Source organism: Polistes canadensis, unplaced genomic scaffold (assembly GCF_001313835.1).
Source record: "Polistes canadensis isolate GaletaPanama2010 unplaced genomic scaffold, ASM131383v1 scaffold_262, whole genome shotgun sequence".
In the NCBI taxonomy this organism is placed as follows: domain Eukaryota; kingdom Metazoa; phylum Arthropoda; class Insecta; order Hymenoptera; family Vespidae; genus Polistes; species Polistes canadensis.
The window spans coordinates 94,817-110,857 of record NW_014569809.1 but is presented as its reverse complement, the minus strand read 5'-3'; the positions used below and the strand labels follow the sequence as shown (position 1 = coordinate 110,857).

Genomic DNA, 16,041 nt, shown 5'->3' with positions numbered 1-16,041 from the left:
GAATCTTAATTTGGGTTTTTTTTTGTTTAAAATAATAGCAGAACATATTATGGGAGATATTGAAAGAGAACAAATAATAGAAAGAGAATGGAAAAGAATGGGAGAATCGTTTGATGGATCAATAAAATTCATTATGATTATTGTTACGAAATTAACTCAGATCAGAGTTCATTAATTTGCCTTATGAATTTACTATGCAAATCATATATCGGACGTGTTTGTATGCGTTTATGTATGTGTGTGGGTTCTCCTCGTACGCGTATAATAACGTAACAAAATTCGAATTTACGTCGATAAGTGTTGTATTGATACGAGACGATAAGTCACGCGAATCAATCACGTGAATGCATCGATGTTTAAATAAAACAGTTCATTGTTCAAATCGTATCAGTTTACAGTTATCAACCTTTGTGTGTTCCGCTTATAAAAGAAGAATGATTCATTTTTATCTAAACTTTCGATAATTATTATTTACATCGGTTTAAATGAACAATATAAATAATAATTTATAAAAAATATAAATAATATATTAAATCCTCAATAAAAAATGATATTCGTTAAATGCGAAAGCAAAAAATATGATAAAAATTACCTGCAAGCGTTCCTTTTTATATATTCTTTCATCGATCGACCCCGTGGAAAATTATCTAGGACGAATACAGATGTGTGAATCCTGTTGAATATTCTTCTTCTTCCTCTCTTCCCCCCTCCTCCCTTTAAACTAAAATCTATTGCCCGTGAGTTTGTTTTTTTCTCCAAAAAAAAAAAAAAATACTATTTGCTTTGAATTTACTTAAATTACCCTTCTTTAAATTATAACATATATTTTGAAACACTCGGTATATATATATACAGTGTCATGCTGATGCAACGAGAATGTACGATAAGGTGTTAATTTTACATTCGTAAAACATTCGTAAGGTGTTATTTGACGTTGAATGCATTCTGATTTGATGCAAGTATCACATATATACACACACACATATACACATACATATATATATTTGCATTACGATTAGATTTCCGTGAAAAAACTTAAGCTAATTGGAAATAATTACTCTGTAAGAATAATTGGATAAAAAAAAAAAAATTCCAAAGGAACGAAATCTTCTTTTCCTTCATTATATATATATATATATTTTTTTTTCTTTCTTTAATAATGATTGATTATAGCTAACGTGCTAACGTAATCTTATAAGAATGATTTTACGTTGGCGTAAGGAACAAATTAGGACAGCTTAGAAACACCTAAAACGATTATGTAACTTACGGATTATTGCACATTGTACGCGTCTACGTGTGTATGTGTATTAATATGTAATTATATATACATATATATATGTATGATAATAATAAAGAATAAGAAGTTGTACTCTGATATTATTTCTCGAGTTGATAGTTTTCGAATCAAGTGTCATACATCATCAAGATCATAATTGTAACGACTTTTCAAGTACTTCCCCGTGGTTCGATAAGAAGAGACGTTAACCTATTTTCTCGAATGTAATCTTCAATTACACCGGTGATTAAGATCTTACAGAACAGATTAAGTAAGTGTATATGATTATATATCTCTCTACGTTTGCCAATGATTATTATTATTATTATTATTATTATTATCTTAATATTCTCGTTATATAGAACGTTTTTTTTAGAATTGTACAAATTGTAAATGAAAATTCGATTGGTTTAATCGATGACTCTTTAAATGAAATAAAATAAAAAAAGTAATATGGAATATTTGAAACGTTATAAAAAAATTTATCTGATTGGTGGAAGTGTTAAATTCGTGTGACTCGTACTTTTCTACGAATATTTTGTTTGTTTAAAGTAACACAAAGATATTGTTAATAATAAATCAATCATCTCACCGTCATGTATACGTATGTGTATGAGATTTTAATTAATTGTATAGTGAAGAAGATATTATTTTCATTTTATTTCGATACAAATTCGAATATATTATCGATAAGAAAAATATAAAATATGATTTTGAAAAGTTGAATACACCGATTGGTGATCGATGGAAAATCACGGTAAACGATTAACGAGTCTTGTTGCATTTCAATGCAACGCAATTTAATGAACATTAATCGAAGGATTGTATGTGAATACACCTGAAGTCGATTGATTTATTACGCGGAAAAAAAAACTATAAGAAATAACGAGATATGTATTTTCCGTCAATTAAAATATATTACATCCACCATTACACCCTCCACACATTTTTCCTTAACTTATTCTTGGAAAAAAAAAAAAGGAAAAAAGCAAACGTTGATCCTCAAACGAGATTTGACCACCTGTCGAGTTAATACGTGAGACTTTGTGTTAACAAATTATACTTGTAAAAAAGTTATGCGAATGAATGATATGAGAAGATTTATTTAAATATGAGACAATCGTTTAAAAGAATATTATAATAAATTGTACGAAATATTTCTTTGAAAATTGGAGTCGGGTGGAAAAAAAAAAGAAAACTCACCCCTTATGGGATAGTAAAATTCTACCATACCTACATATTTGAAATCTTTTTATATTTGTATAACATATATATATTTAAATTTGTTTGTGTGTGAAAAAATAATAAGATATTATATTCGTGTAAAAAAAATATATGAAATGTTTTATATTTGTGAAGTATAATACATAGATACAATAATAATGTATAAAAAAAAAAAAAGAATAAGTAAATTAAAGAGAAATTAAGTTGGTCAGTCATTCGTTCGGACGACCAACCGACCGGTAGTGCATGCCACTAACATAAGAGTTATCTTATTATCCTTTTAACCATTTATCAGACCAATTTCTGTTTCCCGTACCGGGGAAACATATTTTTATTAATCTTCACGCGAGAAAGAACAAAGACCGGAAGGTAGATGGAATATTTTCATCGCCGTTTCTTTTCCAAGTATTTTTTTTTCTGTTTTCTTTTCATCCCCTCTGCCCCTCCCCCCTTCCTCCGACCACGTAGGGTTGTCTGAGGATTTTTAGTTTTCTTTTTGTTTATTTCACTCCCACTTACGGTTGGTTTTCTATTTTCACTCGTCAAAACTCTTTCAAAATCTTCAACCTCTTTTTGTTTTTGTTTTTTTTTCTGTTCCATTTTATTCTCCTCCATTCGCGAATATCACCGTACGATCGTTCTATTCTTTTTATAAAAGAACAGAAAAAAAAAAAGTAGGAACCAACGGGAAAGGTTTCTTTTTTCTCCCCTTTTCGTCAAAGTGGAAATGTTGGAAAAAAAAGAAAAAGGAAAAACTGGAAAAGCATTAAAATGTCGACGACTACGACACTTTTCATTTTCACGATCTCGTCGTAGTATTTCGATTATGTCAAATATATTATTTAATATTCAAACGTAAGATTGTATAATTAAAAAATGATAATATGATTGAATTAATGAATTAATTATATATCGTGAAAAGTTGAACGTACGAAGAGATGGTTAAATAGAAATAGAAATAGAAATAGAGAGAAAGAAAGAAATAAATAAAATAGTATTTATGGTTGAAGTCATTAACGCAGCATGATTTATAATCGGACAATGATCGAATGACGTAAGCAATATCTTTCTCTCTCTCTTTCTATTATTTTTTTTCTTTCTTAGGATAAGAACTCTTACGGGGAAGATAAATATTTTTTACAATAAGTTAAACATATAATTTATCATTCACATTTCGTTTATCTTTAAAGATAACCGTATTATTATAACTAGTTACTTTAAATAATTTAATACATTTAAACAAAATGACAGAATATGTGATAACATTTTCTTTATTAAATATTTATTATAACGAGAAATAATATTTTGATATATGTGCACAGAGAAAGTGCACACACACACACACACACATACACATTATATAAGAAGAAGAAAAAACAAACCGCGAATTGTGTAAACAATTATTTATTTAATACTATAATGCAATATCAAAATGTCTGTGTTCTTCCTTTATAATTCTAAGAAAAAATTAAGATAATTCAATTGTACGACAGAATATAATCGAACACACGACATAATATAATAATAATTTTGAAACAAATAATCGTCATTATTATCAATATATATACCATATTAATCACGCGATTGTTTTCTTTTCATTTTTATGTGGAAAGAAACAAATTCTTTTGTAATAAAAATTATATTTGATTTGCAGATGAGAAAAATTATAGAAAAAAAAGAAAATGATCAAATAAATAAGAATATGACGATGAAATGATGATGATGATGATGATAATGATGAGCAGAAGAAGTAAAGGGTGGGGTGTGGGGATATATACATATATATATATATATATATATACTTATATATATAAAACTTATTAGTAGTAGTAGTATAACTTATTAAGTTATATACATATATATATGTATATAATACTTATTATAATAATTATATTCTAATATTTATTAAAATATATAATTAAGTTATATATATATAAGTATATAATACTAACTATAATAAAAGAAGAAGTAAAAAGAAAAGGTGATGAAGAGGGGATAGAAGGGTGGGAGGAGAAAAAGGTGACGATGAAGAAGTAGAAGTAGGAGAAGGAAGAAGAATAAAACATATACACGTGCACACATACATACACACATTACACAAATATAAGTGACTTGAGAAGAGTATACTCTTAGATTGCAGCTATCAGTATTAGTCCGGCCAGCCCGGCGCGTATTCGCATTTTCTTATTCAACGAATTGTTTATATATATATACATATATAAAATTATCGTTTCAACGAGAGAGAAAGACAGAGAGTGAGAGAGAGAGAGAGAAAGAGAGAGAGAAGCAACAAATTATGATTATATTTAGAAACTCGAGTGACACGAGATTAAAGCGTGTACGTATTTTATTCATTATATTGTCGTTGAAATAAAATTAAGATAAATAATAATAATAATAATAATAATAATCGAATAGAATAGTTTATTTAAATATTTGCCAGATAAATTTAATACAGGGTGTCGCGTGTAACAAATTAAATTCGTATTGGTAAATGTATTGTACTATTACGTGTTTAACGTGTGTGCTAGTGTGTGTCTCTAAGAAAGAGTGTATTATTATTTTTTGTTTATTTCTCTTTTTAAATTCTACAATTTTTAAAGAGAGAAAGAAAGAAAGAGAAAGAGAAAGAGAGAAGTGTAACGTGATCAGTGATAAGACGAGTAACGTATGATTCACGTGAACATTTTTTCGATGATAAAAACTAAAACGAATTTAATAAATTTGAATTGAAACGAATAAAATAGTAGTAGTAGTAATAATGTATATATATATATATATGTGTGTATATTTATCTATATATAATTTGGAAATAAATGGATAAAAGGAAATAATAAAAGATAAATAGACAGACAGACAGATAGATAGACAAACATAGAAGTTATTTCGTAGAAATCTAATCTTTTTACAAGCACCGAGTGATAAGAAAAAGAAAAAGAAGAATAAGAATAAGAATAAGAAACACGCGCGTTGACGATGACGACGATGATGATGATGATGATGATGATTATGTTGTTCAATTTATGTGAAAAGTTTGTGAATTATTCGAAATATATTCGTTAATATAATGAAATATATATATGAAAGTGTGTAAATAGAAATGAAAATGAAATGAACGTATAATCGTGTCCTTCGATTGTGTGTGTGGCTGTGTGTATTACAAAATTAATCACAATAATTTCAATGATTCATATTTATTTATATAATTTTATAGTGCGTGTAATATATATATATATATATACGAATAATTCGTTTGAATTAATAAATGTGAAAATTTGTTCGTATGATACTTTGAAACCTAACAGAAGAGAAACTGCTAGTTCGATTTCTATCACGACGACGAGTGTGGTGTGGTGTGTGTGTATGTGTGTGAATGTGTGTTACATTGCTCTTTCAACTTTGGACTTGATAAAACAAAGTTATATTTGTGAAAAAAGAAAAATAAATAAGGAAGGAAGAAAGGAAAGAATCGTAGACCCCCATTGATTTTGAATATAAATCAATAAAATTTCGTATTATAGATTGATTTCGAATCAAGAACAACCAACAACCACGATCCAACGTTCAACAACAATCAACTATTTCGATCATCTTGGGTTTTTTTTTTTGTTTTTTTTTTTTTTTTTTTTAACGCTCGATACTCTTATTTATAACACGAAAAGAATGGTACGTCCATTTTTTTTTTTTTTTTTGAGAGAGATTTTTCCATCATTTTTTTTCCTCTCTCTTTTTATCTTTATTTTTATTATTTTTCTTTTTCTTTTTGTATCGAGTGTTTTTTTTTTTTTTGTACGCGTATGATATGGTGTAATAAAGAAATGTAGGAATTTTGTGCGTTCAACTTTGTTAAGACAAAAATTTGCACGTATAATTCTGTTTGTTAATAATAATAAAATGAAATGATCACGTTTAAAATAATCAACGCGAAGAAAACGAGATGTGTGTGTGTGTCGTGTAAGAGAGAGAGAGAAAGTAAGAGTTGATAACAAGCATTGATTGTTTCGTCAAATGAATAATAAAAAAAAGAAAAATCAGCACGAACATATTATACATTGCTTTGCTGCTTTTCGTATTACTAGGAAAATAAAAATTACGACAATGGTTGACGTCGTATCGTGTCGTGGCAAAAACGATAAAAATGATATCATTTAAGTAAGCGTCAGGGTCGTATGTTTCACATTATGTTAGATAAAATAATGATGATTGTTGCTATGTTGGTACCACGTGATAGTACAATAATTTCTAGGTAGAAATTTTTTTTTTTTTTTTTTTTTGAGTATAACGCGAAGGGTTCATAATTTTTTAGATCAAACGTTAAACAAAAATAATATCGTGAAGTTAAGTTAACGCACGTAGGTTGGGATTGATGAAAGGTTAAAAACATTTTTATGGTTTTACTACACTTTTTTATCTTTGTAATAAAAATTATTTAATTGTTATTGACTGAAGTTGTCTCAGAGTATTAAAAAAATTCATTTTATTAATTATTATAATATTATTACAAAATGAATATAATATAATAGTTAAACGTTTATGTTGTGTTAATAATTTTCTAAATTGGAAACGAATAAGATAAATTTGTCCACTTTAGTATAATAATAATAATAATCGTTGATTTTCAATCGACAAATTGAATATCCTTGATGATATTATCGAAAATTTAGTTTCCTATTTTCCAACTTTTTCGATTTTGGATTCGGTATTGAATAGAACAACATCATAGTGTGTTATCTTTAGAAGTTTTCTCGATAAACGTTTGTCGTGTATATCAGTAGTTTATGTTCAAAGGTGTCGATACCGTGAAAGTGATTACACAATAGTGTTCTTCATGATCTACCGATTGCATCGGGTTGCTCCCCATAGTCCCAAGGTCTTTTGTACCCTTTCTATATACTCTTGTCTTCTTCTTCTTCTTCTTCTTCTATACAAGCCTCTTCTCTTTAATTTATTTTCATTTTATCATACAATCGAGTAATCGAGACGTAAGAACGAGTCTTTTAAAAACAACCTTCATTCCTATTTTACTTATCAAACAATTATTTATCTTTTTAATTGTTCATCGAATTATCTACTAAGGTTAAATACCTAATTTCTTTGTCATAATAATCAATTGGAAAATAATAGTTGTATTTAATTTATTTATTGTTAAATATTTTTCTTATTTTTTCGTTTACTCGAGTTTTATGCTAATTCGAAATTCATTTTTCTTTTCCTTTCTTTCAATTCTGTTTGATTTTGTTTTTTTTTTGTTTCATTTGTTTGCATGTAACAGAATACGTGTACATACGTATAACATTTCAGTGTACTCTTGTTAGAGAGAATCCACTTAATTTATCTCCGTTTTCTACGATAACAAAGCTTTCGTATCCTCGAAAATACAGTGCTTTATATTAACCGAAAGAAAGTAGGTCACTTGGTGTCCGTTTTTAATGAACCAGGAACTACCCTCACCCTCACCCTGTGTTTCTTGGATCTAAGTATCTTGGATTATTAATCAAGATTTTTATGGCACTTAGGGGAATTGTTCAGGAACAATGACATCCCACATTTATTTTATTATCTTTATTACTTCATATATTATTATTATTATTATTATATTATATTTCATTTGTATATTTAATATAAATGTGTGGATGTTTGTGAAAATATCTTATACGATCTTTAACATTTTGATTGGTATTAAATAAAAACACATATATCATTTGAATTGAATTTGAATGCATACGCGAAATACCAAGAAGAATATATAAATAAATTTGAATGTGTGATTTTTGTAGCAGCAGGTGGTGGTCAAATGATAAACTATAGTTCATATTTTCTATCGTTATAAATATTCGTCGATTCTTGGCTCGATTTTCTGACGATGGATGTGAAAGGGGAACCCTAAAATACAACACATCTCATTTCCAATTATTTCTCAGTCCCACGCCCTCATCATCACTACGTTTATATTTATAAATGTAATAAAATTAATTGGCAAAATGAATGAATAACTATAGGAATCATTTTGATCGAATTTTTTGTTCAAACGATTGATCCAAAATGATCTCGATAAAAATACGGAAGGAAGAAGGAACAAGATGATTCGATAGAAATAATAATAATAATAGAAGAAGAAGATGAAGAAGGATAGGATAGTTGGTTACTACTCTGTGTATCTCAAGATAAAAACCACGTGACTCTGTGGCCAACGTTAAATCCTTAAATTGATAGCAACTCATACACAATGAACTTCATTTATAATCGCCGAGTCTAACTCGAGCCAGCAACTTACAGCTCGGCCGGTTACGAAATGTCAGAAGCCGGATCTTCTCGTCTCTGCTAAAAACGTATCTCACTGAGTTAATAGAAAATCTCTTTGAAAAACAACTACGTCAATAATAATATCTGACAAAATTTATAATCAAATATAAATCAATTGGGAATAAAATAATTCATTAATATCATATAATCTCTTAAAGGGGCGGGGGGGGGGGAAACAAAATTTGGAAATATTATCTCTTTAATTAAAATTAATTCGTATTTATAAAATGAGTTATAATCAATCAGATATTATCTTACTAAAAATAGAAATTCTAATTGGCACGTAATAATAAAAATCAAATGATCCGTGATCAATAAACATTACAATTTATTATATTATTTATTATCTTAGATTAAAATCTACACACAATTTAATATAATATGTTTATTAGTAATTAATTATTAATTCACCTATAAACCAATTATATTATTATTCGACCACTCACCCCTATCTATCTATCTATCTAACACAAATAAAAAGAAATGATGACACACGGATACTTATCGATAAAATAAATAAATAAATTAACGAACGAATGTTATTACAATTATTCATTAAAACAAATATTAATTGTATGAGTAATATATATATATATACATATTGAAATTTGTTGATTTCAGAATACACAGTTAGAGCCGAATAAGTATCATTCGCCGCATGGGTGCCTGGGTTGATGATCGTTTAGCGGAGGAGGAGGAGGTGGTGGTGGTGGTTGTCCTGACAAATCAAGAGGAAAAAACAAAGTATCAAAGTAAGCAGGAGGGCCAATTAAAAAGGACTTACAGAATTTTCGAGGGAGTTTGCAATGATTGCAATTGGACAACGGGTACGGGCCAGTTGCGTCCAACTGACATTATCAACAACATCATCGTCGTCGTCATCATCATCGTATTCTCATATTACGTCGCGTCCGCGTCCGCGTTGTTGTTGTTGCCGTTGCGTCGTCAGTTTAGCAGGCAGTTGTACGAGTGGCCATGTTTAACGTTGTTTAAATCAAGGACGAAACTAAATCGGTATTATTGAATCAATCGAAACAAATTCTTCCGCGTGTGTGTGTGTGTGTGTTATACGAGCCAACAAAAAAGAATTCAATATAGTTTATTCTATTTTATACGAAATCATTTAAAACGTCCTCCAGTTTCCACAGGTGGAAAAAATACGAAAAGAAGAAAACGGGGGATCAGTTTCTTATCTTCTTTCCTCATCTTTTTTTTACATTTACTTTAGAAATTATCTCATTTTAATCGAGGAATTTTGCAAGAGAATAAAAAAAACATCGAAGTTGAGTGCGGGGGTGAGTAGTGTGTGCGCGTGTGTGTTTGTGTGTTTCGAGTGAGATCCATTGATGTCTTTAGAAAAAAATCACATTCGGATAAATTGAGTATCAACGGGAAATAGTTTCTTCTTTACGTTTAACGGTGGTTAACCAATATGGCCGACTGGGTCAAGTTCAAGGGTAACAAAAATAATCGAAATAATGAATCTACGGGGGGAGATTCTGAGAATAATACGTTTGGAAATATTGGTTTGTCGGATGAGGATAAAAATCGACAAATTGTTTATGAGATCGTTGATGATAGGACAACATTTGGAAAACGTTTGGAAGAAAGGATAGACAACAATGATGATGGTGGTGATGGTGGGGGTGATGGGGATGGTGGAGGACAGGAATTGGTGGAGGTACTTTTAGAAAATAATACTTCGAACAATATAAATAATTATAAAGATAATAATAGCGAAGAGAAAAGACTCGTGGATAAAAAAAATAACGATCATCAATGGTTAGAAACGGGATCTAGGATACGTCAAGAAGCTAAAGAAGAATTGACGGATAATAAGAATAATTCGCCAAAGAGACCAATTAGTCTTTACAAGGATGATTCGTCTAGCCCGCAAAAAATGAAGAAGAAGAACGTGTTCAACGAAAGGAACACGCATTTTGTATCACCTACGAGAATTCCTTTATCGTCTAAAAAGGGGGCTTGTAATTCGCCTACGGAAAAGAGTACGGAAAGATTGGTCAATGGTAAACCACCTAGGGAAGAAAAGCAACAACATCATGTACAATTTAATAAAGATTCGAAAAAACAACAATCCAATCAGCAAAATAATTTATCCGAAGAAAGGCAAGAACATGAACGAGAACAGCAACAACATCCAAGCCCATCGATTTCAACTTCAACGAGCAGCAGTTCAGAAGACAATTCGACATTAGATCAATTTTGCGAAGCCAGACCACCCGATGGTGGTTGGGGTTGGGTCGTAGTGGCAGCATCCTTTATGGTCAATCTTATTGCCGATGGGATAACGTTTTCATTCGGCGTAATTTACGTTGAATTTTTGAATTATTTCGGAGCAGGCAAATCAAAGACCGCATGGATCGGCAGTCTTTTCATGGCAATGCCGTTATTGTCAGGACCTGTGGCAAGTTTTCTTACGGATCGGTATGGTTGTAGGAGAGTATCGGTTGCCGGTAGTATATTGGCAACTGTTGGATTTATCGTCAGTTCGTTGACCAAATCAATGGGCTTATTGATATTCACATTCGGCGTGGTCTCCGGTTTCGGATTGTCGTTGTGTTTCGTTGCCGCGGTTGTTATCGTTGCTTATTATTTCGACAAGAAGAGATCTTTCGCTACGGGATTATCCGTTTGCGGTAGCGGCATAGGTACTTTTATATTTGCCCCATTAACCCAATATCTTCTCGTCGAATTCGGTTGGCGTGGAACAATGCTGATAATAGCCGGTTTGTTTCTCAATTTGGCCGTGTGCGGTTTCCTGATGCGTGATCCTGAGTGGACTACGACCAGGGCAAAAGCCAAAACCGAGGAAAGAAGGAAAAATCGGGAAAAGAAAAGATCGAGAATGCAAAGCTCAAGTGCCGATTCATTTTCCGCGAGTAGTTCAGCGAATACAACTACACAAACGCCTCACGGTGAAACTAAGAGAAGTTTTGCATCGGCAAACGCTATGATCATTGAAAATTTTCGTTCCCAGGAGGAGGAGGAGGATAACAACGATGACAAATTATTCTCGAGTTTGGTTAGTTTGCCGACATTCGTTAAAAATGGCGAAAAAGTACCGTTGGAAACTTTGGAATTATTGAGCAATCGTAAAAACGTTTACAATGTATTATTACAAAATTATCCGAATTTATTGATATCATCGAAGAGTTTCAGCGATTCCGGTGCACTTCACGATCAAATCAGTATACCATCGGCTAGATTTGTACCGACTCCTAGTCCGTTGACAGATTTTAAAAACGACGAACGTAATAATCCTAATTCGAAGATTGATGAAAAGGAATTGGTCAAACAGGCTGACGCGACCTATCTTTGGTGGTTGAAAAAAATGAATTCCGATAGTCCGTTACGTCGTTCGAGTACCATGGAACATCCGCGAAGATTACCAACAGCTTATTTGAAAGATATCAGAATGCATAGGCATAGTCTTACGTACAGAGGTGCCATGCTTAACATCAACAGGTATCGTTTAAGAGCATCCAGTTGTCCGGATATTTATAGGAATTCTATGACCACCATAGCCAAAACTAAATTGGTCTGGTACGCTGGTCTCTGGGAATTCTGGGATTTGATCGTCGACATGTTGGATTTTTCTCACTTTGCCGAACCACGATTCTTACATTTTGCCATAAGTAATTTCCTTTTACATACCTGGTACGATGTACCTTATGTTTATTTAACGGACAACGCTATTGAGATGGGTTTCAGCGAGACAGATGCTTCCATTTTGATTTCGGTTATCGGCATTGCCAATATGATCGGCGAGGTAATTATAATATTGTTTTAATTAATATTTAATTATATGGATATAATGTAATAATGATATTTAATTGAAATATTTAATGTGACATTTGTAGATTATTCTTGGCTGGGCTGGTGACAGAGATTGGGCTAATGCATCAATCTTGTATGCAGGTTGTATGATACTTTGCGGTGGTGTTACGGCTATGATACCTTTGGTTGTCAACAATTATGTTATGCTATGTTTAATATCTGGTGCCTTTGGTCTATTCATCTCGGCGAATTATAGTCTTACAAGTATCATACTAGTCGAGATGATCACTATCGAAAGATTTACCAATGCCTATGGACTTTTACTTCTAGTTCAAGGTGTCGCTAATCTTATGGGTCCACCGTTGGCTGGTAAATATATTTCAATAATTATTATATTCAATTATTTAGAATTATTCTGTCTCTTCCAAATTGTGTTTCATATTATTTTGGTGCAACAGATTTAGGTATTTCAATTGTAGGATTTCTAACTTTTCCATTTAGAATTTTGGAATCTTTTTAATTTGTCATTATCTTCAATGAATGATTACTAGTTCCCTTTTTTTGTATCACCAAAGTTACTAGAAACAAAACGTGTACGTTGATTCCAATTGATACATATTATCTTTTATTAAAAAAAAATGTTTTAATTCAATAAAATCGTAATAGAAAAAATAAGAATAAATAAAAATACCCTTCTTATGTAATACTATTTCCAATTTTTGTCAAAGAGATTAAAATACTTTGAATGTTTAGTAACTTGTTAATGGTTACAAACACCTCATACCTTTAAGTATTGAAATTTGTCAATTAAATATAAAACCTTCGACCTTATCGATCCGTTCTTTATTCTTTCAGGGTGGCTTTATGACATCACCGGATCATACGATCTCCCCTTCTACTTGGCCGGCTTCTTTATCGCTTTAAGTGGGGCGTTGCTTTTGGTAATGCCGCTGATTTTGCTCTATAGAAAATTTAGGTCAGGAAGAAGTTCGAAGGATGAAGTTGCCAACAAGGATTTCGCCGAAACGAATAACGTTTAAAAACAAAACAAAAATATAATCACACAAAATAATCGGATCTTCGATATATATATATACATGTATATATATATATATTTTTTTTTTCCTTCGATAAGATATGACAAAATGTTTATACGAAGGAAAGATAAATAATATGTGTGTATATATATATATGTAGAAAGGGGTGGGGAGGCTGAGAAGGGGGCAGGATAGAAAAGAGGAAGCCTCAAAAAAAAAAAAGAAAGGAAACTTTATCTTTATTTTTATTTTTTTTCTAAATCAATAATTTGAAAATGTTTTATATGTGTTAGGGAAATGAGAATAAGTGATTTATACAAATTAGAAAAGGGAATAAGGAAAGGAAGGGGAAAAAGATATAGGAGTACATAAATTGTTATGCATTTTGAAAACAAATGTTTTTTAAATGCATCATTTTCATCGTTGCGTTACGCACGTCTTATACAATATATATATATATATAAATAAAATATCAACTTTATTGTTGATTGTGTGTATGTATAAAACTACTCTTTTTATTCTTCTTCTTCTTCTTCTTCTTCTTCTACTTTTTCTAATTCTACTTCTCATTATTCTTATTAATTACTTCTTCTTATTCTTATTATTATTAATACTATTATTATTAGAGAATTATTCTTAATAATTATTCCAATATCTCTAACGTTTATGGTTCCTCTATAGAAAATAGAAAAAGAGAGAGAGAGAGAAAGAAAGAAAAAAAGAAAGAAAGAAAAAAGTTAGAAGAAATATGAATCATGCAGGTCCAAAGTCGGTCGATCGATAATTATATTTACAATAATATACATATACACACGCGTAATTAAATAATAATAATAATAATAATAATAATAATAATAATTTAATAAAACAAGAACGAAAAATGGAAAGAAAAAAAAAAATACAATAAAAAGAGTATAAAAAAAAAGAAAAAAAGAGAAAAAAAGAATGAAAAAGTTTGAAAAAAATTCGCTGATGATCGTCTCCAAGGCCAAAAATAATGAAATCTCGCGATTGGGTGGTCAATTTTTTAATGGTGACTCTTTGTGCGTGTGCGTGTACGCGTGTATGTGTGTTTTCGATCGGAGATAAAAAGAAACGAAAAAAAAAAGAAAAAAAAGAAAAAATCTAATACAAACAAAATATATTTCAGATCTATTGTTATTATTATTATTATAATTATTAATATATAACGAACAGAAATAAAATAGTGTTCTATAAGAGTTATAATTAAAATACGATAGAAATATGTACAAATTAGAATGGAATGATGGTGTGGTAAGGCAAGGGGTTGGTGAAAGAAAGGAAGGAAGGAAGGAAGGAGGAGGAGGAGGAGGAGGAGGAGGGGGCAGCTTTCATATAAAAGAATAAAAAAAACAAAGACAAAACATGAGAGAAAATTTGTTAAAATCGTAATAATTATATATATCGAAGCGTAATAATAATAATAATAATTATTATTTCGATTGAATATATTGATCGTCGTGTAAAAAAAAAAAATCTTTTTGTTTCTCGAAAATGAACGATAACGATAAAGAATTAATCGAAAAAGATAGTTTTTCATTTTCTTTTTTCCTTCTTCTTTCCCGGTATTGGCTAAGCTAATCGACAACAGTTAATTATATATTATATATAATACAATTTCGAATCTCAGGATATTTAATAATATTAGTAATTAATTGCATTGTGTACGTATATGCATAAATTATATATTATCTTAATATTGTCCTATTATATATTATTATTATATCGTAAACGTTGCGTTTTCAATTAAGTTACACTTGTATACACTTATAGGTTTAGATTAGATATATATATATAAATATATACATAAACACTTACACACACACACAAACACGAATTTATCGTATACATATAATATAACACACGCGATATACTATTACTCCTTACATATAATATATAAGCAGATGCACGAAGATACACGGATAAACATAAAACATAGATAAAATCTACTAATTAATACAATTTAAGAAAAAATGGTGAATAAGTTGGTGTCATGGGAATCAATTGTGTTCATCCAGGCACAATATTCGCCTAACTTGTTCCATTCATATTTCTTTTTCATATATAATTCAATCATATTGTTTAAAAATATTTTCAATAATATTTCTAATCAGTTCTATTTATATATTTATATTTTCTTTTTTATTATATTCTCATATGCATCTTAACGTATTAAAATATCATTTGACAAGTTATTCGAAGATAATGCTTTCAAATTATCATAGTGATTATACATGATGATATATAAAAATCGTTTTCAATTGATAGAAGATTTGGGGAGGGGGGTGAGTTAGGAGTATTAATAAAATATATTTTTTTTCATTGTGGTAACATAACACGAATTAATTATATGCATAAATGTAGGTATCCCCATAAGTA

General features: G+C 30.0%; 1 protein-coding gene across 2 annotated transcripts in view; it reads left to right on the top strand.

Annotated features, from left to right (window-relative positions):
* Positions 1 to 14,088, top strand: part of LOC106790826 — a 17,374-nt gene extending 3,286 nt beyond the window's left edge. The window contains exons 1-4 of one of the 2 annotated variants that reach the window (XM_014756003.1): positions 4,645 to 4,841; positions 9,428 to 12,596; positions 12,688 to 12,973; positions 13,460 to 14,088. In XM_014756003.1, coding sequence (XP_014611489.1) covers positions 10,239 to 12,596; positions 12,688 to 12,973; positions 13,460 to 13,644 — 2,829 coding nt within the window. In that variant the 5' untranslated portion in view covers positions 4,645 to 4,841; positions 9,428 to 10,238 and the 3' untranslated portion in view covers positions 13,645 to 14,088. Of the gene's footprint in view, positions 1 to 4,644; positions 4,842 to 9,427; positions 12,597 to 12,687; positions 12,974 to 13,459 lie in introns of those variants that run through there. The other variant, XM_014756002.1, reaches the window with a different exon arrangement.
* The last annotated feature ends 1,953 nt before the right edge of the window (positions 14,089 to 16,041 follow it).